This window comes from Chamaea fasciata, unplaced genomic scaffold (assembly GCF_029207755.1).
Source record: "Chamaea fasciata isolate MVZ Bird 193981 ecotype frontalis unplaced genomic scaffold, bChaFas1.0.hap1 SCAF_1, whole genome shotgun sequence".
Taxonomy (NCBI): domain Eukaryota; kingdom Metazoa; phylum Chordata; class Aves; order Passeriformes; family Sylviidae; genus Chamaea; species Chamaea fasciata.
In genome coordinates, this window is record NW_027094086.1 from 146,860,418 (window position 1) to 146,888,300 (window position 27,883).

The 27,883-nt window shown below is 40.6% G+C and overlaps 1 protein-coding gene across 9 annotated transcripts in view; it reads left to right on the top strand.

The window, feature by feature from the left end:
- KMT2C (lysine methyltransferase 2C) overlaps positions 1-27,883 on the top strand; it is a 188,947-nt gene that overhangs the window by 36,736 nt on the left and 124,328 nt on the right. For all 9 annotated transcript variants that reach the window (XM_066201015.1, XM_066201033.1, XM_066201024.1 and 6 more), the window contains 2 exons: positions 10,950-11,038; positions 23,993-24,131. In XM_066201015.1, the coding sequence (XP_066057112.1) occupies positions 10,950-11,038; positions 23,993-24,131 (228 nt within the window). The remainder of the gene's footprint in view (positions 1-10,949; positions 11,039-23,992; positions 24,132-27,883) is intronic.

Genomic DNA, 27,883 nt, shown 5'->3' on the forward strand with positions numbered 1-27,883 from the left:
GCAGGGCAGTAAATGGAATGAACTTGCAGCCTTGTGTCCTTGGGTGGTGGCCTCGAAGGAACTTGACTTGGAGTTATCAGTTGGTCCTCTTGGATGACTTCCACTGTGGTAGTTGCTCCGGCAGGGTTCGCTGGGGACGTGCCCCTCTCATGTGACAGGGACAATTTTGTTTATAACTCTGGCCTGTATCCCATGACATAGGCTGAGCAGTTGATCACTCTCGTGCTGGCAGCTCTGACAGCCTGAGCCCTTCTCAGGCTGGGGAGGGTGGGAGTGTGAAGGTGATGATCAGGTACAAGAACTCCCCTAGCATCAACTGCTGGGACGCCCATCTTTTTATTAACTTCATGTATTTAAAGGTTTTCTTGAAGAGCATACTAAAGAAATGAGGAACTAAGACCTGACAAGAACAATTAACCCCCCTCCCAATAATAATAATAAAGGATTAATTCATATTAAAGAGCTGAAGTCTGGCATGGAGGAAAAATATACAAAGCAGCTTGGTACAGTCGGTGGTGGTCTCGAATAAAAAGAGGTGAAATTTTGAGAATGTTGGTGAAGGGCAATGATTATTGTCCCAAATAATAATGGTAATTTAACAGTTCTTTAAACAGAAGTTTAAAAGTTCTCTCTTATAATTACTTGGAGCTAACTGTAAACTCTCTGTAATTTTCAGAAGGCAAATTTATGTCTCCAGGTTAGAAGACTCTTCTTCAGGGATGAAAAATAGGTTTAGGCACATTATTGTTAGCAGAATTTCTCACAAAAACCTTAGAATTTCTACCTCATCAACACCCCTAGAGTTTGATCTGCCTGTTTATACAGAAGCTTTTAGACATGTTGAAGATCTGTATTACCTGTGCTGTGCCATGGAGTGTTGCTTATTATGCTACTTGTATTGTTGTTTATATTTCACAATAGTATTTCCAGATTTTTATTTACTCTGGTATAAAAATAGTTTCCCTGATCTAGCTTTTAGGATTTACATCTAGTTTGAAAACAATTTTGTTAAAAGAAAAACAATTCATGTGAATTATAAATATACGCTGACACCCATCTGATTCCATTGCCCATTTTCTTCTTAGATCTATTTTTATTCTTCTGAGGTTTTCCAAGCCTTCTGACTAAGTTTTAATGGATTTTTAATTAGTGAGCAGATCTTGTGGGTTTTTTTTCCCTTTGGCTTTCCTAGGTTTAACAGTTTTAATGAAAGAGAAATATTTCATAATACTTGTTGACATTATCTGAAATAAAAATGTATTTCTTTATAAGGAGCACTAAGGGTGCTAACAGATGGAAAAGATATGTGGTGAAATGACATTCATTTCTGTTGTGTTGTTGTGTTTTTTTCCTGTCTAAATCCATTTTAGATGGGTAATGACAAACTGTGGTTGACATGCAAGAACTACTTTTCTTACATGCCATCAGTTAATTTGAGTGATTATAAAGATTTCTTATATATGATTTCTTTATAAAGAAAATTCTATCTAATATATTCTAGACCAGAATTTTGTATAAAACCAGGTTATTTATAGCTGTTTGGGTACTGCCCTTCCTTTCATGTCCTGATCCTTCTAGTTGAAGCTTAAATGCTTGTTTAAGATTAAATGCACTGAAATTGTTGCCCATAGTTTCTTCTTTGCTTTTCGTAAACATGATTTCAGGTGAAGCTGGTGGACAGATGCCTTTCTCAGGAGATCCTGTAACACATACCTGAGGGAGAGAAAGGCTTTGGGTTTTTTTTTTGTTGTGTTAGTGGCATCAGAAACATTTCAAAAACAAAAGAAAGAATGGATTCATTTTCCATGTAATCTACAGGAAGACTTGTGTTTGCTGTGAAGTCTGAAGTCACGAGCAGAAGTGACTTGAGACAAAAGATTCTGAGCTTTATTCGATGAGAAAGCATGAGATGTTCTGAGCTGGCTGATGCGTTTTGATAGATGTAAGATCTGGAAACCTCTCAAAATGACGTCGTGTGAGTGGGGTTAGTTTATCTAAATTACAAAACAGTTGAATATTTGCATCCTTTTTTGAGTGTCCGAGCTGAATTAATGATGAATAAAAGCAGTGGTTACAACACTGTATGATGCAGACTACACTTGTTGGATATAAAAACACTTTTCTCAGTAAAAACTTTAGTTTTTAGTATTAGATTATTGGATTGCTTGTATGCCTGCACTGTGTGTGGCTGAGGGACAGAAAGCACAGCCTTCACCTGGCACCCAAATAAATCCAGTGAGGATATTTAACTTAAGGAGACAAATGCACTTCGAAAGAATCTTCACGATGTTCCTGTGATAAGACTCTGTCAGACTGCAAAGTTCCAAAAGGAAATCTTTGAAAAATGACTTCTAATTAATGGTGCTAAAATTACAAAAATCTGTTCGCAGAGACCAAAACTTCTACCAAGTTCCAAGTACTTGGCAGCTGTTTCTCATGCGTGATGACTCAGATCCGCTGAATTTTATGTGCAGGATCTTGAAATCACCAGACATGAGAATTGCAGCCCTTACCATTGTGTTGCCACCTTTATTCAAAAGAGAGTTGCAGGCAAACCCTGCGGCGTGTGAAGGAACAAGGAGCTGGATAATTCTTAAAAAAGACATGAGCTTGGTGCTGATGTGGGTAAAAAATTCTGGGCACCATGGCTGTTCACAAGATTGGAGGAGTTAGAACTTGGCATAGCCCGTCGTCATGGAGAAACAAATCTTGTGTTCGGATCAAAGTGGATCCTTATGCTTCCCGTCAGGAAAATGCAGTGTTGGGTGCAGTAGTATATTTTGATGCAATTTTGTTTATTTAGAGGACAGAGGAGCATGGACAGGAGCAGTGTTGAATGGTGCAGGTTGAATTTGTCGCTTGTGAAAGTCTTGCAGAGGTTAGAAATTTGTGCTCTTGACAGTGCCGCTGGTCTCTGAGCTGTTCATGTTGCCATTTCATTCTCTTTGTCAAAAGAGAACATGTGAAAAGTGTCAATGGACTTGCTAAACATTATTTAGCAAATTTACCAAAGAGCTTCACACGAACTCTTGTCTGGGGGAATTACAAAGGCAGAGCCATTATCAAGTCTGGAGCCAGGTAGATAAAGAGAACTTGCTGGGATTGGAAGCTTGCAGGTGCTTCTACTTGGTAGTAGCTCTTGGTGCTCCCAAAAAATTGTCTTAATTTGATTCTAGAAAAGGTTTAAAAAAACATTGGAAGTGCTGTAATTCTAGTACGTGGTTTTGCGTCGTTATGTTAGTGAATATGGCCAAGTGCACTGGTAACAAATATAGAAAGAATGTAGTTTGTTCAAAACTGCAGATACATAATGTGTTGTAATTGCATCTGAAATTTTTTTGCGATTCTTTCTGAAAAGTGTGTAATTGTTCAGGTCTGCACGTAAAATGTTTTGTGTTACAGAACCAAAACTATAAATGAGGCTACATATCAGTGGGAGTGTGGTTCTTGAGAAAGAAGAACCTGTAGCAAGTTTCTGATGCTGTGCATTGCTGGGTTAATGTGACAGATAGTTGACTGAAAGCAATTTTCACTTACAGAATTTATAGATGTCTAAGCAGTCAGTTTGAAAAGTAAAAAAGAAAGCTGAAAGATCTGAAAGCCTTTTATATGATTTCTCACTCTGCTATTGGAACTGTCTCCAAATCTGAAGTCCATACATGTAGATCAGGCAGCCTGGCTTCATCCTTTGAACATCCAACTCATCTTCTCTCCTGTAATGATATCACAAAAAGGTGTGCAGAAGTCCTTGCAGTGTAGTAGGCTTAGTGTCAATGTCTCAGGCCATAACTGGCAGTAGCAGAGCTATAACTCCCTAGGTATTTTATGGGATCACATGAAAAATGTATTATTTTATGTACCTGGAACTGTTAATGAACTGGCAGTCAGTGATACTGAATCTTCCTGGTTTGATCTTTGGCTGGTGTGACCCTCTGTGTCTCTTGCCAACCCAGTGAGGATGCTCTCAAATGGATAACAAGTTGAGAAGAAGACTTCATGGTCTTGATATTGTTAGTAAAGCTCCGTTTCAGCTCTGATAGCCATCATCAGCTTTATCTCTTTAAAGAGCAGTTCCAGACTTAAAGTGAACAACTGTAAATAACATCGGGGATGAACAGAGAAAATACTGATTGTGGTGGCTTTGTCCAGACCAGCCTCATCACTCAACAGAGTGCAGCTTCAGCCTCTTGGATCTGCTGGCCTTCTGCAAAACTGAGTTGAGATTAAGATTTTTCAACAGTGGGTTTACCTTCCTGATGCTCTTTGATTTGGGTAGACAGTCGTCTGATGAGTGCCTGCAGGCAGCACATCCTATTTGCCTTTCCTCAGTCTCCCATGGAAAGTAATTTTGCATCAGTATGGGCCTGAGAACCTCCATTGTACATGTAACTGTGTGAGGACAATTGAAGTCAAAAATACAGATGAACTTCACATTTGCTTAAAAGTACTCATTTATTTGGCTTTTAAATCGTTAGAACTATGCAATGCAGATTCATTTGGATACTTCATTCCCAGCCTCTCAGGACTGCCTTGCTTCCTCAAGAGGTCTGCATTTACCAGTGGGTTTCCTTTGCATTTGCTTATTTTATGTCAACAGTGACTGTACTCTAGAATGAAAGCAAAGATGCATCCATGATATTAAGTACAAATAATCTTAAAAAGAATTATATTTGCATTTCTTTGGGCAGTATAGGAAATCTTGGACAGACTTCCTCGTCACAGGGAAGTACTGGAAAATTAAGCTGAGAATTGTCCAGTGGAGGTAGATCCTTTCTCTGCTTTTTTCTCAGACATCCCTGATCTCAAAGGCTATAATAATTTTTTTTTTCAGGTGTTTATTGCTCTCAGTAGTAACTGCAGGAAATAGGGATGTGAAAAAGTTTGAGCTCTGAAGATATTGCAGCCTGAGTAAAGGAGTAACATTGAGTGACTGAATGATGTTTTTTAGATCGTTACTGGTTAGAGGAGATGTAAGATGGGAAGTTGCAATGTTTTGGGTTTAAATGTAACCTGAGTCACTTTTCTTTCATGTAGTATTTTATTAGAAGATTATTATGCTTTATAAATTAAAAGTAGTGAGAAACACACTTGTCTTTGATTGTACTGGGAGACTAATGGGCAATATCAAGTGTATATTTTAGATGTTTTAATAATGAAACTGAAGGTTTTGCAAGTTCTATGAGATTTTAATTGAAGTCTGGCTCAGCAGATGTTAAACAAGAGAATTTTCACTTCTCTCTATTAGTAAACAGTCAACTTTTTGTCACCTTTCACTTGACATGTTTCTGTTGCACATCTTTCCCATGCATCAAGATCCCTCAGCCTTTAGTATACACATACATAACATAAGAAGTAAGAAGAAACTCCATGTTGCATTCTTTTTTTTACCATGTGCAAAAGAAAACATAGTGGAGAATGAGGGGAAATGCAAAAAACATTGTCACCTGTTACTGATTGCTCAATTAAAAAATCCTGTCGAGAATCTTTTAAATCAGAATCAGTTTGAAGCTGGAGTCAATATAAGCGAGTTTCCCATTTTAGGCTTGGTAATGTTTAGGGCTATTGAAGTTAATTCTAACTAGGTGGCATATTTCTTGCTTCCAGAGGTGTGCTCTTCGTTTTATCCAGACTTGGATGTAGAGTTTTCTCAACTCTTAGAAGTAGTAAAAGAGTAAAGTAGTGCTCAGAGAGGGGAAAAAACCCCTTTTCCTCATAGGTATTTCCATGAACTAATTCTTGCTTGCTGTGGTTCTCTTAGCTTGGGGCTACCAGCTCAACCTGGAGTATTTTAGCTTCTGCTTAAGCACAGTTAAACTTTTACAGCTGTATTTAGGACTCCACGGTTCAGTAGTAGTGTAGTGGGAGCATGTGGCTTTTGCACACCTGTTAAAAAGATTCTTGAAAAGAGGGCAGCAGCTTTCACTTGTGAAAGTGCCTGTGAACGTTAATTTGTGACTAGCCGTGCTGATGGCAGCACTAATTGAACCTTTTTATAAATCATTCCTGCGCCATCTTCCAGCGTGAGGCTGCAGACAGATGTTCATTTAACAAGACATCTGTGCTGGTTTAGGATGTTACTGTATCCCAGATGTTACACTGCTTTTTAAGGTTATTGGCCCTGGTTTATATATTTAGCACCTTCAGTTTTCTCCATGGTTTGCAAAGCATGCAGATGAAAGGTGGTTTCTTTTCTGAATGATGTGGAAGTTTCAGCATTTTGGAAAAAGGGATGAACTCTTGAGTGGATCATGTGTACCTGTTTTCATGAGCCTGGAACAAAATGGCACAGGGTGAGTACGGTAGTTTCGATAGATGGTCTTGAACAAGCTATCACATGATTTTGTTGGTAGCAACTTAGGGAAAACTTATAGAAACTGGTGTCTGGCAGTAACTTCTGGGTGATCATAAACTAGGCCTGGCAGTGACAGGCATCTGAGGATAGTGGCTTTGTCAGTCACTTCACGTGGTTCCAGGAAATGTTGGCCCACGGCCTTATTCCTGATCACTTTGTGGAAAGAATGAATAAGATCCAAGATGTACTTTTGACCTACATTGTACTTGTCCAGTTACGGTGCTGTTGCTGTGACCTTTCAAAAAACAGCAAAACACCAAAAAAAAAAAAAAAAAAAAAACAAAACCAAAAAACCCAATCATGCAGAAAAGAGAAGAAAAGAAACAGTACCTCATTACTGTCAGGTGAATGAGAGACTTGCCCATTTTTTCCTGTGCTGCTCTCCATTCATTTAGCAGAAGCCGCTCAGGTGCCTGGTGATCTCCCAGTGTTATCCAAGTCCTCAGGGCTTTGAGACAGCCTCAGCAGGGCTTTCCCCCTGTGTAGAGGGAGTAACTAATGCTCTGCTGAGCCCTGCAAAAGGTTTTTCCGGGCTTTTTTTTCCCCCTCAGGGCTAAATTTAATTAGTTGCTTACCCAGAGAAGAATTACGAGATTTTTGTTTACCATGGTATATTTAAAGATGGAGATAATTGAAAGTCATTAGCTAAAAAAGCTAATTGATAAAAAATTTAGGAGTAGGTCACAAAGGATTCTCATAAATTACTCTATTGTATGGAAGTAGGAGAAAATTATTGTAGATAGTAATTGCATTCGACTGGAGTCCTGTGTTAATAAAAAAATACAGTTTTGTCTTTGTTGTTGACTTTATTCCATGAAATGCTGAATGTGCTTTAAACACTTCAAGAAGTTATATTTCTCTCAGTGGATCTGTTCTTTGGAGCAGAAATAGACGTGCTCTTGTCTTTTTTTTCCCCCTCCTAAACTGAACTCTGTTGTAGGGAAAAGGCGGGCGAGGAAGCCATGGCAGGGACCTTGGCAGGACTTCAGCCCATGTACCAAGCTCCCTGCCTGCCCACTGACTGATATTTATTGTTTTCTGGCCGAGGGTGTAATGGTCAGGCTCGGCCTGTACATTTTGTTCTGGGTCTGTTGTGAGCTGTAGGAGACGTGACTCCTTCTGTGTTCAAGACTTCTGCCGGGGCTTCTGCGGGGTAATGTGGAAGGGTGATGTAGTTACTCCTCCTGGTAAGAAAGTTTGGGGTTAGGCTTGAAGATCTAGGGCAGAACTGAGGCTGGAGTGTTCAACGCAGCAGTTATAGTTCAGGGCTGCCTGACTTTGTGTGGGTGAAGGGTAATAGTCACGGGCTGCTGCTGTTCCATGATTGCTTTGAGGCAGCAAAACCTGGCCCCCGACACCATCTCTCCCCTATTGCCTTCTCACATCCTCCTTCAGAAGGATGAACTTGAGAAGAAACCAAGTCCCAGGCAAAGAACAGAGCACAGGCTGCTTTTCTCACTGTATTTAAGGGCAAGTGGAAATATGTATAGAGAAAAATAAAAAATCAACAGGGTTTGTCAGGGGAAAAATGCAGCGTTATGCAAACCAGCCAAAAGCTTTATGTATGAAATGTGTAAACTTAATGCAAATAACATCAAACAATCCATTCTTATTACAAATGCTGGTTGCAGCGATTAGGTATGCTGTATGGCCTTCTCAGATGGCATTTGCTGTGGAAATATTAAATTATAGTTGTCAGTACAGTGTATATGTCACTGTTTTGTGACTTGAATTATTTTTTTTGCTCTAAGCCAAACATAAATTTGTAGGGTATAAAATCTCTTCTGATGATTGGGAAATGAATGTAAGCAGCAAAAATAAGTTAATGATATAATCGACCATGTTTTCCGCCGTTTCTTCAGTTTTATTTAAAACCTGCACAATATTAAGAAGGCTTTTTGTAGAATATTTGGGGGTGGGGAATGGCAAGAAAACACCAGACATGGTTATATCTTCTGCTGAAAGAAGCAATTATGTTTAATTAATTGAAACCTCTGCTTTTCCTTGGTGTTAAATAGGTTGCTAAAATACGATGGGGAGTTCAAGGCGTGAGTAGTGCTCTTGTTTAAACAAAACGTTTAAAAAGGCTTTGTGAGGTACTTTGGTGTTTAATACTGTAGTTTAATAGAAAATCTAAACTCATCTGTAAATTATTAAATAAACATAAACGGTCATCATCTTTCACTATCCAGCAAGTTTCACCTCCAGGGTTGTGTTGGAAAATACTGAAAAGGGATAGCTGGGAAAAGCAGAATTATCATTTATGTTTGTGATGATTTCGCTGTAATCTTTGGATTACCGACTTGTAACTTTGCATTGCAGACAGGTAGTTGGTAGAAGAATAATTGGGATAGGATTTAGAAATAATCCCTGTCCTTAGCTGATTGTGTTCTGTAAAGCTTTTGAGGATTTCTGCACCAAGGGAAGAGTTTCCAGTCACCTGCATCCCTGTCCTGTCACTGGGTGCTGGATGATGTGCTGGAATGTTGTGAAGAACTGTAAGAAATTCAATTCTTAAATGCTTTTTGCTTCTTTACCTGCTGCTTTGTTTTTCTAAGTGCTGAAGGAGTGTTACGTTCCTTGCTGTATCTCAGTCTTGCTGGAAGAGCCTGTTTTAGCCAGTGGCTGTGATACTCCCTTTACTCTACTCCCTACTCTTTGTTACAGATGGGAATCCATCTGTGTGACCACTTCAGATGCTGCTGCCAGCAATGTTTGTGTCCTTCCCTCTTCCAAAACATGTGTCCCCATTCTGGCCACCTCTCTGGTCCTTGTGCTCCTGGATGGGCTGATGCAGGAGCTGAAGGGAGGAGTGCAAGGCAGTTTCTTCTGGCCACTGTGCAGTTTATTCTGCTTTCAGTTTTTGTGACACGTGGGTTTTAAGAGACTACACCGGGAGCTTGTAAAGTGGCAAATGAGTGAAAGGGGTGCTTCTCTCTCTTGTTAGAAAGGCTGTTACTTATTTTGTGTATTCTGGGTGTGCTGTCACTGCTTGTGGATAAGCAGGCAAAGGGGACAATAACCTTGTAATCCCTAGGGTTCCCACTTTGCTCACATTTTTCAGCATTATCCTGAACAAATTTTATAGGGATGCCAAGAAAAGGCCTCCTGTCCTTAATCTCTTCTTGCTTTTCTCTTCCCCCCAGCTCCTTTGTAAATTGAGTGGGAGGTTTTCAGACTTTGGTTTGAGCCTCATTTTAATTAGTCTTTTCCTCCTTCACAGAGACTAAAATGGGTCCCAACATAATCTGAAGAGGTTGTCTTGCTACAGTCAGTCCTCTTCTAGCAGGAGAGCAATCTGTGCAGACTCCAGAGATGATTCCAGCTCTGCCCAGTTCTTTGATCCAAGAGAACCAAAGGCATTGCAGGGTAGCATTTCTTCTGTAGCTGATTTAGCAGATCCAGCAGATCCTGCGGAAGTCGTTTGGATGGACCAAAGTGCTATAACAGACTGTACAAAAAAAGGAAATGCTGGTTTTGGAATGATTTAATCGCTTCAAAAAAACCCAAAACCTTTTCTCCCCAGTGCAGAACTAAACCCAAACCTTTCAGAATCCTCTGTGAAAGAGGAACTGGAGGGGTTTTGTCTGGGGGGGCAGGCGGGGTGCCCGTGTGCTGGCCTGCGTGGCATCCCGATTCAGGGCATGTTGGTGGGGTGAATGGTTGCCTGGGAGCTCTGGGACTTTGGAACTGCTGAGATGCCCCAAACCGCTCAAAATTTGTGTACTTGGAATCAGAAGCTCCCAGGGTCTCCCAGGCTTTCCGTCAGCATGCCAGGCAGGTTGCCAAGTAGCCTGAAAATTTGGGAGGCGAGTTGCCAAGCTCTTGGCTCCCTTTCAAATGGGCTGCTGAACAGCTGGGAATCTGGATGCCTGGGCTTCTCAACAGCCCACCATGATAGTTACTGAAGAGCCAGGCAGGGGAAAAAAAGGCTGGGATTTGTGGCACAAACCTGTCTGCTTTCCATCAGACCTTGGTTGAAATTGAAACAAATCTGCCAGGTATTTTAGCTTTGACAGGCTGTCCTCACGTGATGACTTTTTTAATGTGATGACATCTAGTCATCTCTCATAACATTTTACTTCATGTGTCAAAATATTGTTTCACTGAAAATAATGTGTGTTTCAGTTTCATTGCTTTAACATTATTATTATTATTCTATGGAAGTTTCTTCCAAGGGTGCTCTGCATGGATCAGTCTCTATTTTATAGTAGCTACTGCCCAGATTTTGGATAGTGTTCTCTCTTATCTCTCTGTAGCTATGGGTGACATGGAGCAGACAGGATGGTTGTATCTAAATCTGGCTGGGTTAGTCTGTTGTTTGATCAGTAGAAGTTCATTATTGTATTTTTCTTGTAAGGAAAATCGGAAAAACCTAAGGGGCCAGCTGCTGATTCAAGTGTGCCTTGCTGGGGACATAAACCTGGAATGGGAGAAAAGGGGAGAAAGCTTCCAGATTTTACAAGACTGAAATTATGGGTTAGCTTGAATGTTACATAATTAAGTGTTGACATTCATTCTTCAAAATGAAGTGATTTAAATCCTAATTTTACAAATGCTTTCAGTCTAAAAAGAGTTTTTCTTCTTATGTTTGCAGGCCTCGGAGTAGAGGAAAAACTGCAGTGGAGGATGAAGACAGTATGGATGGTTTGGAGGCAGCAGAAACAGAAAACACTGTGGAAACAGGTACTGAGAATATAGCACTGATGCTCTCTGGGTATTGCTTCTCTCTCAGAGATGCATTTGGTTTTGCAGGACTTTGGTAGACAAGAAATAGTTCTTTCATTTTTCAGTACCAGATACACATTTGGGCAGATTTAAAAGGAAAAAGTTTCTATATTTAAACCTATATTAATTTAAAGCTATTGAAGCTATTATTTTTAAATAGTGTAGTGGGAATGTCTTTGTAGTGTAGATATGTAGAAGTTCTTTTCCTACTTTTTCAAGGCTGTACGTAACAAAAACAAAAGCTCTGAAGTGGCAGCTGCTGTTTTTGGAATACCCGCCAAAATACACTTTTACTTATTGATCTGTGTTTTCAGCTCACTACAGCAGATTATATACCAAAGGGATCACCAGGATAACCAAATGCTAATGTTTCCTGCTGCTGCTTAGGAAACAGGATAAATCTCTGTTCTTGCTTTGGTAAATATTTGTTGTGGTGGTACCCAAATGCTTCAGTTACCAGAGGGATCTCGTTGTTCTGGGCTGAGTACTGTTAAAACAGGTTGTGATTTCTGTTCTGGCAGTTCAGGAGACTAAAGAGACAAACAGATGAGCCAACACATGAGATAAAGGCCATGGTGAAGAACTGTCATCTCCTTGCCAGGCATGTGTCTGTAGCCATTTGCCTGTTTTTAACCAGGTACTGAGTGTAGAAGGATGAAACCCACCAGGAAGGATGATGCCGTGGCCACTTGGCAGAAGTTTGTTGCTTTGACAGAAATAAGCCTTGAAAATTCATTGAGACCTATGGGTTTATAAATTTAATTAGGTGGCCCTGTATGTGTAATGAGAGAAGTGGAAGGAAGCACAGAGACAGCAGACGCTGGTCATGGCTGAAATGGAAATGCAGCTGAGTTTAGGGAGTTGTCCCGTTCCTCCCAAAGCTGCCGAGCGGAGGGAGTAAAGTAGTAGAAGTCCTTAAAGATGAAGACAAGGATCTGTGCTTAGTGTAGATTTATAGGGACAAGTAGAGGACCTGAAAAGAGCCATTCTTGCAGCAGCATTTTTCATGGGCCCTGCAGGAGCGTGGCTGCTGTGGTGAAAGCCACAGAGGAGGAGGAGGAGGAGGAGGAGGCTGAAATTCTCCTGAGAAAGGGCTTTGTGTGTGCTGGCCACTTGCTTCCTACTTGCTAGAGGTGGAATGACGCTGAGAAGTGTCTTTGTGCTTGTGGCTGGAGGCTTTGGGGAGTGTCAGGAGTGTGTAGTCACAACTTGTGTTGAATGGAAGTGTTATTGGCATGTGGACATGGATGTTTCATTGTTTCTTTCTGCCCATTGTTTTTCTGCCCCTGTAAATAAAACTGCTGATGGTAGTGAACTTGGGTGATCTTTCACAGCTTCTGCAACTCAGTAATTCCTAGTTAATAAACTAATAATTAGGTGAAAAAGTTGGAGCAGGTATTTGTGTAGAAAAACAGGGTAGGCTAAAGGTTCTAATAGTTCTAATTCTATTTTCACATCATTATTATTACGTTGTGATGATGATGATGATTACTCTTCCTATTCTATGTGGTAGAAGCAGTCTTATGAAAGTCAGTGAAGGGGACAAAAAGGGCCCCTGTAATTGATAAGTTTTATAGATTTTAAATATATTTTAAAAAAGAAAAAAAAAACAAAAAAGAAATTCAAACTTAACAACTGGCACATTACTGTGTAGGGAACTCAATGATAGCTGTATTTTTTTCTGCTTTCGTAATTTTTACAACGAGAGAGGAACACGTAATTATTTTTAAGGCTCTGAGAGTGCATTTAGATAAGTCTCTCCATTACCTTTCATCAGAACAATCCTGACTGTCACAGGGGGCTGCTAACCATTTCTAAAGGTATGGGCAGTAGGAGCACTGTGCTGGAAATCCCAATGGACCAAGACTCCACCGGGTCTGCTGCTGGAAGTGAGGCACCATCACTTCAGTGCTGAGCCCAGGATGGATTTACAGACTGTACGCCTCACTGAAAAGATGCCTAGTAAAAATACATAGGTCTGAAATCCCATTTTTGCAGGAGAACCAAAATAGACTTGAAAGAACATTATCATGTTGAGCAGTTTGATAGAGACAGAATCACAATTATGTTATTTTAAAAGTTGGGCACCATGTGACTTGCTAGAGGTTTAATCATATCTGAAAAGGCTGCTGCCTCTAAAACTTATTCTAAGCATTTACCTGTGTTAGTACAAAAGTATGGGAGAAGGAATAACCTGTGTTTGTTGCTGTGTTTAAAACTGTGTTAATTAAATTGAAGGGAATTTCTATGCTAGTTTATAAATTTCTACTTCAACTAAAAAAGGGTTTTGTTTTCTTTGCTTGCAGAGAGTGGTCTTGACAGCAATTTTCTGCAGTAGTTGGCAAACGAAAACACAATATAGTAATATTACAAAACTTGAAATGTCTGAAGATCTTGACATGTGATTTGTGGCATATTTTTAGTCTCTGTGTTCCTAGCTTCTTTTCCATTGTTTGATTCGTATTTTGAGAATAATCAGGAATTCTTTTAGTATGTGAGTTTGAGGTTGTTTCTGTTTTATTTAACTTAGTTTCATAAAATGAGAAAAGTCCATGCTACTAATGTTGTATTCAGTTTAATGAGCTCTGCTTTTAGGGAAGGGAACAACACAGGAGGAATAAGAATTCCCCTCACAGGGTGGGAAAAAGGATATGCCCATATAATGCCACCTAAGATAAAGAGTTGTTTGGTAGCTGTCAAATATTTCGCGGGGAGAAAAAGCAAGGAGTGTTCAAGTACCAAACATTATTTCCATTTGTGATGTTGACACAAATGTTAGTTTAAATTAAAAAAAAAAAAAGAAAGGCAAAAATTCTTCCCAAAGGGGCTCTTTTGCAATGCTGAGGCACAGTTATTCTAATTGCAATTCGGGAAACAAGTTACTGCCCTTCCCAAAATTCTTCAATCTCACATGTGAAATGAGGCAGAGTTGGAAGCAGAGCAGGGTGAGCTGTGTGCTGCTCTGATCAGTTCGGTATGGCTGCTTCTCCTGCCAACTGCAGCAATTCCTGAGCCCTGGCCCTCTTCTGCCAAGTACTGGGTTCCCTTTGGTGTAGATGAATTCTTAAGGACGGAAAGAGAGGAGGAGGGATTTGGAATTGGAGAATGGAAATTCTGGAATTTGGAGAAAAAGATCCGTTTGGAGCTCAGTAAACTTTTTCCTGAAAAAAGGGTGTTGACAACTGCTTCTACTGAATCAATAGATTTTCAGCTTCTTGTAAACCTCAGGACAGACTCCTTTCAGTTACCCACCAGCCCTGTCTTTCTTGCTGATCCTTTGGCTCCTCACTTAATGTCTGCTCTGCTCTTCAGCTTTGTATTGGTCTTTCCAGCTGTCTGCTCCTTAATTTTTCTTACTGTGGTTCCCCCAGTGATGTTGTGCTGGTGTTTTTCTGTCCAGCTGATGTTGTGGTTACCCATTCTTTCCATCATTTTGGCAACACAGCGTAGCAGCATGGTTAGGGATGGCTGGGGCCTCTAGGGATCATCTTCTCCACACCCCTTCTCCAGCAGGGTCTCCTAGAGCTGGCTGTCCAGGACCATCATATCCAGACAGCTTTTATTTCCAAGGATTGAGGGTTGGAAATAAAACACAACCTGTTTTATTTCCACAACCTGTCCTGGACAACCTGTGCCAGTGTTCAGGCACCCTCACAGTAAAAAAGGGTTTCCTGATGTTCAGAGGGAGCCTCCTGTGTTTCGTTTGTTCCTTGTGCCTCTGGTCCTGTCAAGACCTTCCAGCTGTCAACATTTTCCACCTTTCTGGTTTTCAGTTAAATACTGTCTGCTGCAGGATATACTGTGTTCTCCTCTGGATCCTCTTGTGCTTCTCCTCTCCATAAGAGCAGTTTTCTTCCGATGAGCGAGTTTCTAATGGCCAAAAAATCACAAAATTACAGAAAATTCTGGAAAGCATGTGGCTTTGTGCACAGGGATACATGCAAATATAAAACTGCTAATCCGAAGAAAAACAATCCACCAAGGAGCTCCTGATATGCTTTCTGTAGGTTTGGTAGCCCTTTTGCTACTAATGAAGACTTGGCTTCTGCTTCCTTTCCCCATCTTCTGTTAGTTTCAGCAGGTTTCTGTACTTGATATTTTCTTGGCTCTGCATTTAAGTTGAAACTGAATTCTGTGTGTTAATTATCTGATTATCCGCACCCCCCTCCTTTTTTTTTTTTTTTTTTTTTTTTTTTTTCCTTGGAGAACACATATTTCACAAGAGGATTTCCTTGTGAAATATGCCAACTCATTCTAGAGTCTCTAACTCTTCCTGTCTATGTCCCATAAAAATGTTGAGATTCAGATCTGGGAGAAATGCAGTAAAATAAGTTTATTTGATCTGCTGAGTCTCTTGGGAAATTATTAATAAATCCATCGGGTATTTATTCTGTTAATTATCCATACCATGTCAACCAGCTCTTACAGCAGTGCTTTCTACCAGACCCTCAACTCCCCATGATGTTCGGAGGCTTCAGACTTGATAATAGATAAAAGAGCCTGGATGATTTTATCGGCCGGGAGTTCCTTATCTACATTATTTTTGTTACTAACATTTTTATCTGACCCAGTGACGTTGCCTGGCCAGTTGATTTCTTGCTGGACTTCACATTAACTTCCTGAAGATAAAGCTTCCTCTGACCAGCCTCATTTGTCTCTGGGCAAAGCACTGAAGAACCAGAAACAAACACGTCTCAGTGGAGGAAAGTTATTCATGCAGAAGCTGCCAGGGAATTTTGGACGAGTTCAGAATCTCATCAGCTTTGAAGCAGCCTGAAAAGCACTTTTCTAGAGGAAAAAAATTCTGCAGTATCCTGCTTATTAAAGGAAATAAAGGCATCCTTTGCAGTTATATGGACCATACTGAGTAGAGCCTCTCATTGAAGCAAAGTCAAATACACCTGAGAGCAAATCCAGGTTTGGGCGAATCGATGGTGAAATCTCTTGGCAATGTGTTGTAAACAAAATCCAGTTTTAAAATCCAGGCAGATATTTCGGCCTCATCGTTACCACCCATCCCTTCTAAAATTAATGAAAGGAAGGATTAACACCACTGAGGGCTTGCTTTTAGATTGAATTTGGCCATATATATATTTGTGGCAAATACGTGCTTAAAAAAGCAGTTGAATATTTTTAAGGCAACTAATATTCTATGCACTCATTAGAAAAGGAGTAATTTCTTCTTTCTTATTCTGCTGACTCCTACCTGCTCAGCCACTGGAAAAATTAGCAGAACTGAAGCATGTTGTTGTAATTATTATAAACATCTTGTTATTTTTGCTTTATATTCTGGTAATTTGTTTGTAATGAGGAAAACAAACAAAGGAGGAGGTTACTTGATAATTGCATTTAAACCATTACAGGCTTGCTCAATAATACCATTTATCATCATGCATGCTTAAAATGGGCCATTTAGAAAAATCCAATTTTTTTACCTTCTAACCGATATCCCTGTCTCAGGTGTTTTGAGAGCTGGTGGAATCTGTAAATTCCAAATCAGTTTTAACCTCACTGAGTTTTTCGTTCTGGAGATTTTTTTCTGAAATGCAACTTCTTTTTGGTTTTGCTTATTTATTCAATAGCGGTTTTGCAGTTTTGATATCAAACTATGCTTTGTTAAACATAATCCAGCAGATTTTGAAAGTTTTGAAAAGACCTACAATTTTCCACTTCTCTTGATGTTTAACTTTGCTGCTGTGTCATTAATGATGTGATGGAAGATCTGCATGGCCATTACCAGTCAAATACATTGAAATAGTTGCTTTGTGTGCTATATGCTCTTCCCATCACTGGAAAAAGGGCTGCTCTGTGCATGTTTTAGTTCATAGAAACACAGAATGCTCTGGATTGGAAGGGGCCTCAAAGATCATCTTGTTCCATCCCTTCTGCCATGAGCAGGAACCACTTGCTGATTCTGTAGACATGTCTCAATTTTTATTACAGTAATGCTGTGTTGAGGTTGACTCTTCAGTTTGGTAAAAGAAATAAAAGAGTAATTCACTGCTGATGAATTAAAATCACAGTATAAACCAGGCTGGTGTTGGAGTCCCACAAACACCTACCCTGGTAGCCCTTTTCTGGGTCAGGTTCAAAGGGGAAGAATGTAGTGGGTAAAACGAACTTATTTAGGATAATAAAAGAGGCGTCCACTTGCAAGGCATTGAAGAGTGGCCACAGAAAATTAAATGACTCTTAATTCAGTAGTAGTTCGTACAAAAGAACATGCAGGGCAAAATTACCATCCTGCTTTTTAATAAACAAAAATCACTCTCAAGCAGCTTTTGCTACCTGAGCAAGTGGTGCTTCAGTTCTTCTTAAAATTGCAGAAGCTTTCATAAGTCAAAGAGAAAGAAATTCTAGGAATTACTGGCAAAGGGATAAGAGGAGTAAAGCGTCAGCGAGGGGTTTTTTTCTCTTTCTACTCTAGCCTTATAAATCCTTGGCATGTTAAATGCCACGTGCAGTTCTGCTTTTCCTTCTCCAAAAGGATGAGCTGTAAGTGGGAAAGCACAGGGAAGGCCAACAAGTATGACAAGAAGTAAGTAATAGCTTCTGTGTGGGGATCACTTAAGGTAAAAGCCTTCAATCTGAAGTGATTTTACTGGGGAGGAATGTAATAGGGTCCAAAAATGATGAGTGGTATGGAGAAAATGGACAGGGCACAGTGATTCATTTTGTTGTGCAACACAAAAATTAGGGGACATCAGGTTGTGTTCAGAGAGTGCAAGGGCAGGTACATTTGCACTCAGCATCTACTGCAATTACAGAATTCATTGTTCCTGGGTGCTTTGGGCATGAGCAACTTGACACGAGTTGCAAAAAGACCTAAACAAATTAGTGGGAAAATAATCAGATGAGTGCTGTTGAATACCACCCCTAGCTTAGGAAGTTCCTCAGTCATGGAGGTTCCATGTTATGGTTATCCATAATAAGGTTCCATGTTTTCCAGGTGATCAAAATTGCAGTTCAAGTGGTCCTACATTGAGAATCTTGTTTTTATTTTATAACTAAGACAAAATGTGCAGTTATTTTCTGTATGAAATGCATTTAACAGTTAAGAGCAGTTAAAAGCTCATTTGAAGGAAAAGTATCAAAATATACAGTGGAAGGTACAGAACAAGAATAACTGCAGGTTTTCTTCTCATCTCCATCTAACTCCTCTTGCAGTAAGTAAATCAGAGAATTATAGAATAGTTTGGATAGGAAAGGATCTTAAAGATCATCCAGTTCCAACGTCCCTGCCATGGACAGGGACCCCTGGGCCACATTTCTCAAAACCCCATCCAGCCTGACCTTGAGCACTTCCAGGGACAGGGCATCCACAGCTTCTCTGGGCAGCCTGTGCCAGGGTCTCACCACCCTCACAGGAAGAATTCTTTTCTAATAGTAATCTAAAATGACTGTCTTTCAGGTCACTGTAAAATATTTCTGTGCCTCGGAGGTCTCTGCAGGTGACTTCCTCAGACTGGCAGGAGAGGCGATGTCGCTATCAAATTGTGTCCAGAGCAGGAGCAGGATTATGAACTCTGAGTAGTGGAAACTTGTTTTGTTCCTAAACTGGGACAGTGAGTGAAACTTGGTAATTATAGTACTGGATGGTGTCATGGTTTATCCCAGCTGTCTGCTGAGAACTGGAAAATTGGAGAAAGGAGGAAAAACAGGAGAACTGGAAAAAGGTAAAACCCTGGGCTAAGATTAGAACAGTGGTGAGCCCTTGACACAGGCTGACCAGAGCTGCTGTGGCTGCCTCATCCCTCTTACGTGTTCAAGGATGGGTTGGATGGGGCTCTGAGCAACCTGGTCTAGTGAAAGGTGTCCCTGCCCATGGCAGGAGGTCTGAACTGGATGATCTTTCAGGTCCCTTTCAACTCAGACCATTCTGTGATCTACTGGGCGTGGTGTTCTATGGTGTGGAGCATCCCTCTGGCCAGGTGGGGTCAGCTGTCCTGGCCACGCTCTCTCCTGGCTCCTTTTTCCACCTGTTTGCTGGCAGAACATGGGAGACTGAAGAGTCCCTTAGAGTAAACACTGTTCAGCAACAACTAGAACATCAGTGTGTTATCAAAATTAAATCCCATCCTAAATCCAAAACACAACACTGTACCCAATACTAAAAAGAAAGCAAACTATGCTAGCCAAAATCAGGACAGGTAGGCATTTTAAATTCACAGTTTGCATTCCCTTGTTAAGGTTTCTTTTCATATTGTTGCTACACTGACCTGGTTTTTATCTGTCAAAACTATTGCATTTTGGTGGTGTGTGTAATTCTGCAGACCCCTCTGGGGTGTGTAAAGCACCTGGTCCCATTGGCTGTTTCCTGACACAGCACTACCCTTTCCCTGTGCAAAAATAGCTGTGTCTGCCCTCAAAAGCTCATTGCTCCCTCTCACAGAACATCTTGGTAGGCAACAGTTGAGAGCCCCTGGGATGTCCCTACTGTGTTTGGTGATCTTGGTATTTTTCAGTCTGCAATACTTTCTGTTCTTAGTGAAAGTTTCGAGAGCTCATGACATGTGCTTCTTTGCCTGCCTGATCAGTTGGTCTGACAATAAAGTGGTTAAGCAGTCAACCTGCTGCATCTAAATATTCATTTAGTAGTAGAATATTAATTCTATGTCTATGACAGCTTTTTGGGTTTTGTTTGTTTGGGGTTTTTTTAAGTGTCACTTCATAATGGATATTATATTTTAAAGATTTTTTTTCTGGTAGAGCTCTTAGATTTTGACTTGACAGGTAGTTTCTGAGTTTTTAAAAGAAAACCTTTTGGATATGCTGATGTGTGTCCTTTGCCTGATTACTGCAGCAGAGCCCACTCCTACATTTCTTTATTTTGCTTTATGTTTACTCAGTGGCTTGTAGAATAGGGCCTTGTGATTGTGAGAAAACAGAAAAGGATTGTTTGTAACAAAAGAACATTTTTAGATCTTAAGTTGATGTTGCTTCATCACATCCCCAAGGAAAGCTGTGGTCATGTGATAAAATCCCAGCCATGCCCAGTCTCCTGCTTTCCACAAGCCCTGCCACAGGGGGGGCTTACAGAAAAGAGTCTGCATGTCCCACCTGTGTCTCACATGGGGAGAGGTTTCCAAGGGGTCTGAAGACAGAGCAGGAAAACAGGACATTATCAACACAGTTATTACTCAGAATGTTGTAAATCTCTACATGTAAATAGGGAGACCAGCTACTGTTAGGAAGGTGGAGAGTCTGCATAATCGACTGAGGGAGCTGTGTGCTGTTTGTCATTTTGAGTGTTCTCTGCATTCTGCTCTATAAAGGGGAATAAAAATAATTAGAGAAGAAATCTTGGAACCTCTGTGAAGTGTTTTTCTCCTCATTTGAAAAAAATCTAAATTGCATCTTGAACAGTGCGAAAGCTGAGGATTGTCTTTTCACCACGTATTACTGAAGCAAACGTGATGGAAGTGTTAATTAAAAGAGAAGTGTAATACACGTGCTGTAAATCTCACCAGTCCCAGTGACTTCCCTGCATACCTGTCCCCTGTCAATGTTAGGCAGTTTAATTTTTTTCCCTTGCATTTCATATCTCCATCCTTGGAGATGCTCAAAAACCGTCTGGGCAGCTGGCTCTGCTTGGGCAGGGGTTTGGACAAGGTGACTCTGGGCTGCCTCCCAGCCTCAACCAGATGTGTTTCTCTGTGAGTTACCCAAGTTGTAAAGTGTGTGGAAGTCTCAAGCCTTTTGATGGCCCATATGGACAGGAACTTTAGTCCTTGTACTTTTCTTTTCTTTTAGTAAGAAAAGGATTTCTTTTAGTAAGAAAAGAAAGCTTTTGTGTCCTCAGCAGCCAGGTGAGAAAGAACTATGAATATAGTTGTATTCAAATAATAAAGTTTTAAGTGCACTGTTTCCCACTATTTTCCTAAAGTTTTAGTAAGGGATAATGACATTAAAAAATAGCCTAGAGAGACACTGGGGAATTGTACAATAAGGTTTTTAAAATCTCAGTCTCCCCACTAACTCACTGTGCATAGGCAGGATCTTTATTGTGCCAGAAACAATCGTGAAAAGAAGACACAAAATAAAGCATTATAAATAAATCTGCAAGTGATCTTCCCTTTATTAATCATCCATGGATCCTTTATTCCCAGTAGCTTCAAAGTAGAATGCCATACCCAAATCTCATGATGTCCATTAAATATACTGTGCCAGGTGCTTCCAAGAACGTATCTGAGATGTCCCCTTGCCAGACCGGTGCTGGGATCCATCTCCTAGGAGTTTGACTCATGAAATGCAGTGCTCCTGTTCTTCCTTAATCTTCTGCAGGAAAACTTGCACAAAGTTTTTTGTTTTTTTTTTTTTTTTCAGAAGTAACACGCACTACTTTCATGCTATTTAGTGAGCACCGTGTTTTCAGTCTTCCAACGGCATATTGAGGCACAGTTTGCTTTATTGCAGAGACAGCAACTGAGATGTTGTTTGTCTCATTTAGTATAATTTGGGTCCCTCCTTCTCTGGAGAAGCAAACAGCAGGGGAAATGCACCATAAGGATGTAAGCTCATATAGTTGTCATGTGTAGTGAAACAATCTGTGTCTTCTCACACAGCCCAGAGTTCCTGGGTGTGAGTGTGAGTGCCCCTGAACTTTGCCTTCCCAGTGTGCTGGGTGCCCAGTAATGGTAATGAGATGAAAGCTGGCACAGAGTAAATGGCTTTTTTCCTTCACTTGATTGAAAGTTTCAGCAGGCGCACAATAAAGACAGAGTTCCTTTTGCACAGTTTAACTAGGTTAAAGAAAGTTGCCAGGATGGATCAGTGCAAGGCCGGGGTTTCCGGTGGTCTTCCTGGAGCGCTTCAGGCGTGGTTGTCTCGGGCTGTGTTGTGGGTTTTGTTCTGAGTGCTTTGGCGTCTGCCTGTCTTCTAGGTGTTTATGTTTTGCTCTCTTCATTGAGGTTGCATTTAGAAATTTGGGGGTTACTGGCACAAGATTGTCCTTTGGGTCCAACATACTTGGAAACGCACCACAGACCATTATGAATGGCTCCGCTGGACACTGCCTGTTTTGGGAATTTTCATCCAGGAAACATCCAGGGATGTTTGTTCAGAGGTGCCAAAAACGGAGGGTGTGGGGTTTGGGTTTATTTTGTTTTGTTTTCCGTACAGGGATATTTACTATTACAAGGGGTGTATTCCCAAGAGGATATTTCTTTAGTGTCGAATCATCATCCAGCATGTTTTTTTCAGAGTAGGTTGGTGAAAGGGATTTAACTCAAGCCATTTGGATTTTGGACACGTGGTCACTTTTGGATGTTTCAGCTGTCCAAGAAACATTTCAGATGTATGTTACTGAGTAGTTTAACTGAAATAGGAGAAGCAGTTTCAATTTACACCAGCTCAGATATATACTTGGAAAACCCAATCATGAACAGGAATTTTTTTCCCTAATGTTGTGTTTCTCTTCAGTATGGTTTAGAGGTGTTCACTGAGAGTTTTAAATGTTGTACATTGTCTCCCTAAATGAGTTCACTTTAGGTTAAAGAAAAATCTTACTTCAGTCTCTGGGCATGAAACAAGACAGATTTCCTATTTTCCATGTGCTGTAGCAGGCATATGATTTCAGTATTTCAGACCAAGCTGCACAGTTTTATGTTCTGAGACTTTTCCTCTTTTTTCTTGGTTTTATTTATAAGATTAAAGCTTGTAGCAGGTTTTTACGCGTGCCCACCCATGTCGCAGATTCTTCTACCCTTTCATTTCTCCACTTGTCATTTATCCTTTGCAATATTTAATTATATTTTGACATGTTGTACATTAATTTTTTGAAAAATGTGAACGTATCTTCTGCTGAAGTTTTCTAAATAATCTGCTGCTTTACTCTGACTGGACTTCTTTGCAAGAGCTGTTTGTACTGGCCTCTGAGCTCAAACCCATGCTCACTGGGAATTTGGAAGGGGACCCTCCTGTGGCACTGCTGTGAGACAGATCTAGAAGCCTGGACACAGGCAGGATGAGGCACGTGCCTCTTAAGCTGGATATGCCAAAGCACATCTGTCAGAGTCCTGTGATTTTTTTTGTTGCTTAGATTTCAAAATCAAAGTACAGAGGAGTGCAGAAACACCAAGTTCTGTTGCTCTGCAGCCTTGAACCTTGTTCCTGTGCATTCTGGTGCACTTGGAACAGTGCTTTGCCATGTCCTTCTGGTAAATCTCTGACTCACTCCAAGCAAAGGGGGAAATGATTCGGAAGAGGATTTAAAGTTGCACAGACAGTGGCAACTTCACGTTTCGTGTTTCACAGCAAAACCAAACTTTGTAGTCAAATCCAGCACTGTCAGCTGTAGATGGATATATTTTTCTGTCTAACAGCTAGGGTAATGTAAAAGCATGCTAAAAAATTGGTTACGTTCCTTCAGTTCAGAGTGAAGTTTAAGCTGGCATAAACGATGTCCTTCGTTCCTTCACCTCCTCAACCTTGTGGCATTGTAGTTAGTGTAACCAGGAATGAACTTGTGCAGGGAATTGAACAATGTTAAAAGTAATAGGGAAGGAAAAAATGTTTAATGTACTCCACATCGGTGTGCTCGCTGTGATGTTTGTTCAGGGTTGACACAGCAGGTGCATGGGAGATGTGGGGAGAATGGAAATGTCTAAAACTCCAGCCTTGTATGAAGTTCATCACTGAACAGCTCTTCCCTCGCCCCATTCCTTGTTGCTATTGAACAGCTTTAGTTCACAGTGGTACTTTGTGTTATGGAAATAATGTTGTAAGCATCCAGTTTCACGTTTTAGCTAGATGTGGTAATTTCCTATTCTTTTAATTTTGTTGTGTGGCAGAAGGTATTTACATGGCTTAATCTGTCGATAAATAAAGTGGATGTTTGCAGTGCAAGGGAAACCTTCCAGATGCAGATAAAACATTAAATAATTTTTTTTGGTGTGTTTCTTTTTTGCCCAGAAGTCAAAGAGCAGTCTGCAGAAGAGGATGCCCAGACGGAAGTGGAGAGCACCAAGCAGCTAACACCAGTCCTTCAGCACTCCGTGTCCGAGGAGTCCACGAGCTCCACCGCCTCAGTGGGTGTGGAAGCCAAAACCAGGTGAGTGAGAGAGGGAGGAGGAGGAGGAGGAGGAGGCTGCTGAATCAGGGGCAGGGCTGGGTCTCTGAGGTGCAGAGTGCTCGGGGCACAGGGCTGGGACTGCTGCTGCTGCTTTGAAGTGCCTGGGACTGGTGCCTTAATTGGCGTCCGGGGAGATCAAGGTGAAAAGCGCGTTCCGTGAGTGCTGTCCTCACACTGCTCCGGGAAACCCTTGAGTTACTGCATATTGGCTGGGTAAATTAAAGGAGGCATAAGTGATAGGAGATAAAACGTGATTACTGAAGCTTTCCTGCTGTGTAGGAAATGGTGTATTTGCAAATTTATATAAAGTTATTTTTGATGTTTCAGCTTGTGTGAGTGTATTTTCAGCAACAAAGTAAACCAGATCTCTTGTCATGTCGACTGCGTTCTTCCTTGTTTTGGAATTTATAACAGAGAAAATAGCATTTGTATTTTTTTAACTTTTTATTAATACAAATTAGCCTAAAAGCAGTGAAAGTATTAATTATGTTATATGAAGGAAACCAGAACATGCTGTCTGTGATCACTGTTGAAATGGTGTCACACAGTTCCAGCAGCTTCTCTGGTGAAGCTCTGGTAACGGCTCCTAACCCAGTAGCAGGTCTCTCCTGCTGCAGAAGGTGCTGTTACCAGACAGTTACAGGTGTAATTATATTTTGACAGACTTGGAGAGAGCTGTCGTCATCATTTCTCTTCCTCCTAATGCAACACAAAGTGTATTTTCCTTGCACAAAAAATTACTTAATCTACTTGATGCATATATAATTTCAGTGTTTTACATGCTCACAAACTTCTCAGATTTCAAGAGCTACTTTCCTTCTTACAGAAAATTCAGTTAAATAGTCCTTGTGCGTATACCTGAGTGAAATACGTAAAAATTTCTGTTCTTGATGGAATTTTCCAAGGCTGAGATTAAATTGCACTAAATATGTAGAGCAACTTGAACTGAGCAGCTGCTCTGCTTCATTATTTGACCCTGTTTTGGATCATTTGCAAAAACTTTAGTGCTGTTTCATCCGCTCTCTGTTCTTCTCAAGGTTACTTTTTTGCTGTTACCATAAATATTTGATTACAGCAGTTTTCATAGCCATAGACTTGTTTCTTAAAAGCTGGACAACAGTCTCCTGAAAAAACTTTGGCCTGGTTCTGAGCCAGCCCTTATTTGCCCTCAACTTATACTTCCAACTGAAAGTGTTGACTTTGATCAGTCAGGATGGAATGGCTATTATGTGCTCATTGCTTTGGCTGATCAAAGCGTTAAAAAGCTGAGTACTATTAATTTTTAATTAAAATAATAGTGATCAGACTGTCTCTGACATTTTGGAAAGAAATGTATTGAGGAGATGTGAAACTGTTAATTGGGAATCAGAGGGTTTCTCTGACCCCAGGTAATCTGGATTTGAAACTTGGATGCAGAATGGGGGTTAGTTGCAGCTGTCATTGATGTCCTCGTAACAGTGGAAACCCCAGATGTCAGGGTTTCTGTGGAAGTGAGTCTTGAAAAAAGCCTCTTCTGATCTGTGACTTTTGATCCATCGCTTGTGTCGTTGTCTGTGTAGTGCTGCCACTGACACTGTGTCATGCAGGGGTTGGGGGACTGGATTCTGGGGGCTTGAATCCATTTTCTTAGGAGAAAATACAGTGTGTGAGATAACAGACGCTGATAATGGATGTGTAATGATGGGAGGAAATGTATCAAGATTTAGGATAAAGTGTGACTCCACAGTGCCTTGAAACTGTAACTTGGGGAAGTAGTTTTAAAGCTGATTTCCAAATAATTCATACTTATCAGCTTAATCTCTTTCTTGGTTAGCTTTTCTGTTTTATATTATAAGTGACTTTCACTTTCTAATAAAATGGAAGGGTTTGTATATTTAAAAATAGCTTTAGGTATGTTAGACGTAAGAGAATTATGAGAATATATCATAACAGACAGAGCAGAAATTGCCTAGAAGACAGAAAAGAGTCCAAGCCTCCACTAGAAGTAGATATAGGTGTAGGTGGAGCTACTTTTGCATTGCTTTTTTCAGAGTTGAGTATAAGACAGTTCTGTGTTTCTGTCTTTGGTAGTGAAGATAAAGGAATTAAAGAAGCACAGGACACAGGGCATAAAATAAAGTCTTTTCCATGAAAAAATTAAATAATTTGCTTCTGTGATTTTAACATAGTAGGACATGTCAAATCTAGGATGGGGATTTCAGTAGCTGAGAGATTAACCAGAGCTTGGCTTGTGTGGTGTTTTTCTCTGGATCCTTCCCGAGACTGCAGCTAAATAAAAACATTCAAGAGAGAGGCGAGAGAGCTGCTAGATTTTGGAACCTTCCTGAGGTGGGATATGGGAAACCAAGAGAACTACTGACAGCGAGTGGGATTGGGGCAGGGAATTAAACAACAGATTCAGGATTAGTGCTCAGAAAGCAATGTGTTAAAACCCCATTAAAATAAAGAGAGTCTGAGCCATGCCGGGGTAGGGAGGCTGAAAGGGATGAGGCGTGTGCTTGAAAGGAGTGAGTGAATTATTGACCACATGTGGGGAGGGGCAACAACATCAAGCAAAGATAAACTCCCAAGCCTGGCAGTGGCAGGAGTAACACTGCCAGCTCCTATATATCATGGGTGTCATGGGTTTTGGAGCCTTTTCCTTTGGTTGTTCCCTTCTTTCTTTTTATAAGCCTTGTGAGGAGCTTCTGTCAGCCCGGGACTTATGGCTGAGTGGAATCCAGCTTCTTCCAAAGGAATCTGCTGCCTTGGTTTGTGCTGCCTGCCGAGAGCAGGGGAAGTGCAGCCCTTGGGGAAGGCAGGGAGCCAGGAGCCGGCTGCGACTCAGAGCAGAGCCCACTTCCACCTTCCTCCTCTGTTTCCCACATTGGCAACCCCTGGCATTAAAAGCTAACGAGAATGGCCTAGAAACACAATTTCATAGAAGAACAAAACACCTTTTGATTCATTTTACGTTCTGTCTGCTCCCGGAGACTGTGAATTGCATTAATTGCATGTTTTCGGTCCTTTGGCCATAATCATGAAGACGGAACATTCTTAAATAAGTAGAAGCTGAGGTTTTCACACAGCTCTTTTTGATTTTGGTGCTTTAGCCTGCTTAAATGTCTGCTCTTGAGAGATTGTTGCTAAAACTACAAAAAAAAAACCCCAAAACCTACCAAAGAACTGGCAAAACACCTTCCTTCTTTCTTGCTTCACTTGTAATTGGACAAAGCACGTAATTTTCATTCCAGACCAATTGCGCCATTCTCTGTTATTCTATTGCTGCTGCTGCTAAGATGAAATCTGGAGTGTGGAGATGGAGGGCTTGGGTGCTTTATTCCATCAAAAAGAAGTGGGTGGTGAACATCCGTAGATTGTGTGAACAAAGAAAAAAAAAGTGGAAAAGTAGCAGTCTTTATCTTTGTTTCTTTTTTTTTTTTAATAATATTAAAGCACATGACAAAATTTGTAACACTCAGAGCAACACTCAGTGGGGAAAGAAATTGTGGAGTGGCAGAGAGTAGACAGGCTGGACTGAATAATACTGCAGTGACGGAAGGAAAAGCACGATCTCTAGGCAGGAGGAGGCTAGATAAAAGATTTATTATTAAAATATGTTCAGAAATTTGTTGAAGTTGTAAAGTCAAGCATATGTTTTGAGGAGATACCAGTATTAAGATTAATTTTGAAACTGATTCTTTCTTTTCATGAACATGTATTATGATACTCTTTGTAGTTCTACATGAATG